The 2,062-nt window shown below is 38.8% G+C and overlaps 1 protein-coding gene across 1 annotated transcript in view; it reads left to right on the top strand.

The window, feature by feature from the left end:
- The window catches only part of mettl22 (methyltransferase like 22), a 31,026-nt gene that overhangs the window by 15,265 nt on the left and 13,699 nt on the right, over positions 1–2,062 (top strand). The window contains exons 5-6 of the mRNA XM_015403629.1: positions 1,212–1,403; positions 1,511–1,622. Of these exons, the coding sequence (XP_015259115.1) occupies positions 1,212–1,403; positions 1,511–1,622 (304 nt within the window). The remainder of the gene's footprint in view (positions 1–1,211; positions 1,404–1,510; positions 1,623–2,062) is intronic.

Genomic DNA, 2,062 nt, shown 5'->3' with positions numbered 1-2,062 from the left:
GCTATACTATGCTATGCTATGCTATACTATGCTATACTATGCTATGCTATACTATGCTATGCTATGCTATACTATGCTATACTATGCTATGCTATGCTATACTATGCTATGCTATGCTATACTATGCTATGCTATGCTATACTATGCTATACTATGCTATGCTATGCTATACTATGCTATTCTATGCTATACTATGCTATGCTATTCTATGCTATTCTATGCTATACTATGCTATGCTATACTATGCTATACTATGCTATGCTATACTATGCTATACTATGCTATGCTATGCTATACTATGCTATTCTATGCTATTCTATGCTATTCTATGCTATACTATGCTATTCTATGCTATTCTATGCTATGCTATTCTATGCTATACTATGCTATTCTATGCTATTCTATGCTATGCTATTCTATGCTATACTATGCTATTCTATGCTATACTATGCTATACTATGCTATGCTATGCTATGCTATACTATGCTATGCTATGCTATACTATGCTATACTATGCTATGCTATTCTATGCTATGCTATTCTATGCTATACTATGCTATTCTATGCTATACTATGCTATACTACACTATGCTACTATACGCTATGCTATAATAAAGTCCACATATCTTTTGTCTTTCGTATTTCAGCAGGACTCAGAAATAGCAGCAAGCAGAGACAGACTCACAGTACACAGACTGAAAATTAAAATATTAGAAACCTGAAAGAATTAAAGCACAATTAATTCAAATCAGTGTATAAATGATTTTTTAAATATAAGGTTCAATATATAGTCTTTGGCTGTTAATGACACATGGGATAAATTTCTATATTAGATTCAGCTGCTTGTGAAGGAGGAGAATCAGTGATGCAGCATAAAGGGAAGCCATGCATGGATGGATGGATGGATGGATGGATGGATGGATGGATGGATGGATGGATGGATGGAAGGATGGAAGTGAAGTTGTGTCCATTCTAGGGATGCAGGATCTATTGATGTTAGAATCAGTATCGGTTGTTATTCATAATTTTTTATACATTAATGTTTTTGATCCCTTTATAAATAATAATAATAATAAATAAAGCACTGAAGGCAGCCATCTTGTCTAGATCTATAAATATCAGAGTACTGTGGTTGTGTTCTCAGCAGTAGGAAAGCGTTCAATAAATAGATGTTTGAGGTGATTTTTGAAAAATATAAACCCTGCTGAGAGACGCTGTGGGTCGTCAGCCTCCTCAGCGCCTCCACCACCTTTTATCGCAGTTACACCTTTGACCAGTGCTGCCGCTGGGCGGCCACAGGTCCCTGTGACGTTTGGGAGCGTTGCATCTCCATCCCGTCCAGGCATCAGAGTGAGGACCGTTTTTCCCATTTCACCATCACATTGAGGACCAGTTGGTATAGAGTGAGGACGTTCTGTTAGGGTGTGAACTGGGTTAGGGATGTGCTGCTTGTTTGAGCAGAGAAAGGGTTGAAAATGAGCTGAAACCAAACGGTCCTCACTACATATAGCAGGACCAGTGTGTGTGTGTAATCTATTTCTCTTTCTCAGATGTGGGCGAAGACCTTCTAAGGTTGTGCAACAGGAATGTTTGTCTGAACAAACACATCCTGGAACCAGCAGGTAAGATAACAGTTTGTCTGCATTCATGTTTGACATTAATAATGAGGTTAATAAAGGTTCCTGTAACCTGTTTCCTCTAAAGAGGAGAACATAAAGCTTTAGTATTTATTATCTCTGGCCCAGGACTCCCTTCATCAAGAGGTATAAATGAAAATAGTGTGAATAACACAGCCTAAGCTGCATCAGTTCAAACATGAATCAAAGTTTTTTGGTTCTTTTCTGAAATAATAGTTCTTTTTTGAACAGCAGTAATAAAGACGCTGAGAAAAGGCAGGTCTCATTGTTTTCCATTTGTTCTACATCATCATGTCAACCAGAGAAACGCCAGACCTCTGGCTCAGACGGTTCCAGACCTCTGGCTCAGACGGTTCCAGACCTCTGGCTCAGACGGTTCCAGACCTCTGGCTCAGACGGTTCCAGACCTCTGGCTCCGACGGTTC

This window comes from Cyprinodon variegatus, unplaced genomic scaffold, assembly GCF_000732505.1.
Source record: "Cyprinodon variegatus isolate N-32 unplaced genomic scaffold, C_variegatus-1.0 Scaffold1530, whole genome shotgun sequence".
NCBI lineage: Eukaryota > Metazoa > Chordata > Actinopteri > Cyprinodontiformes > Cyprinodontidae > Cyprinodon > Cyprinodon variegatus.
The sequence above is the reverse complement of the archived record's forward strand: the minus strand, read 5'-3'. Positions and strand labels throughout refer to the sequence as shown.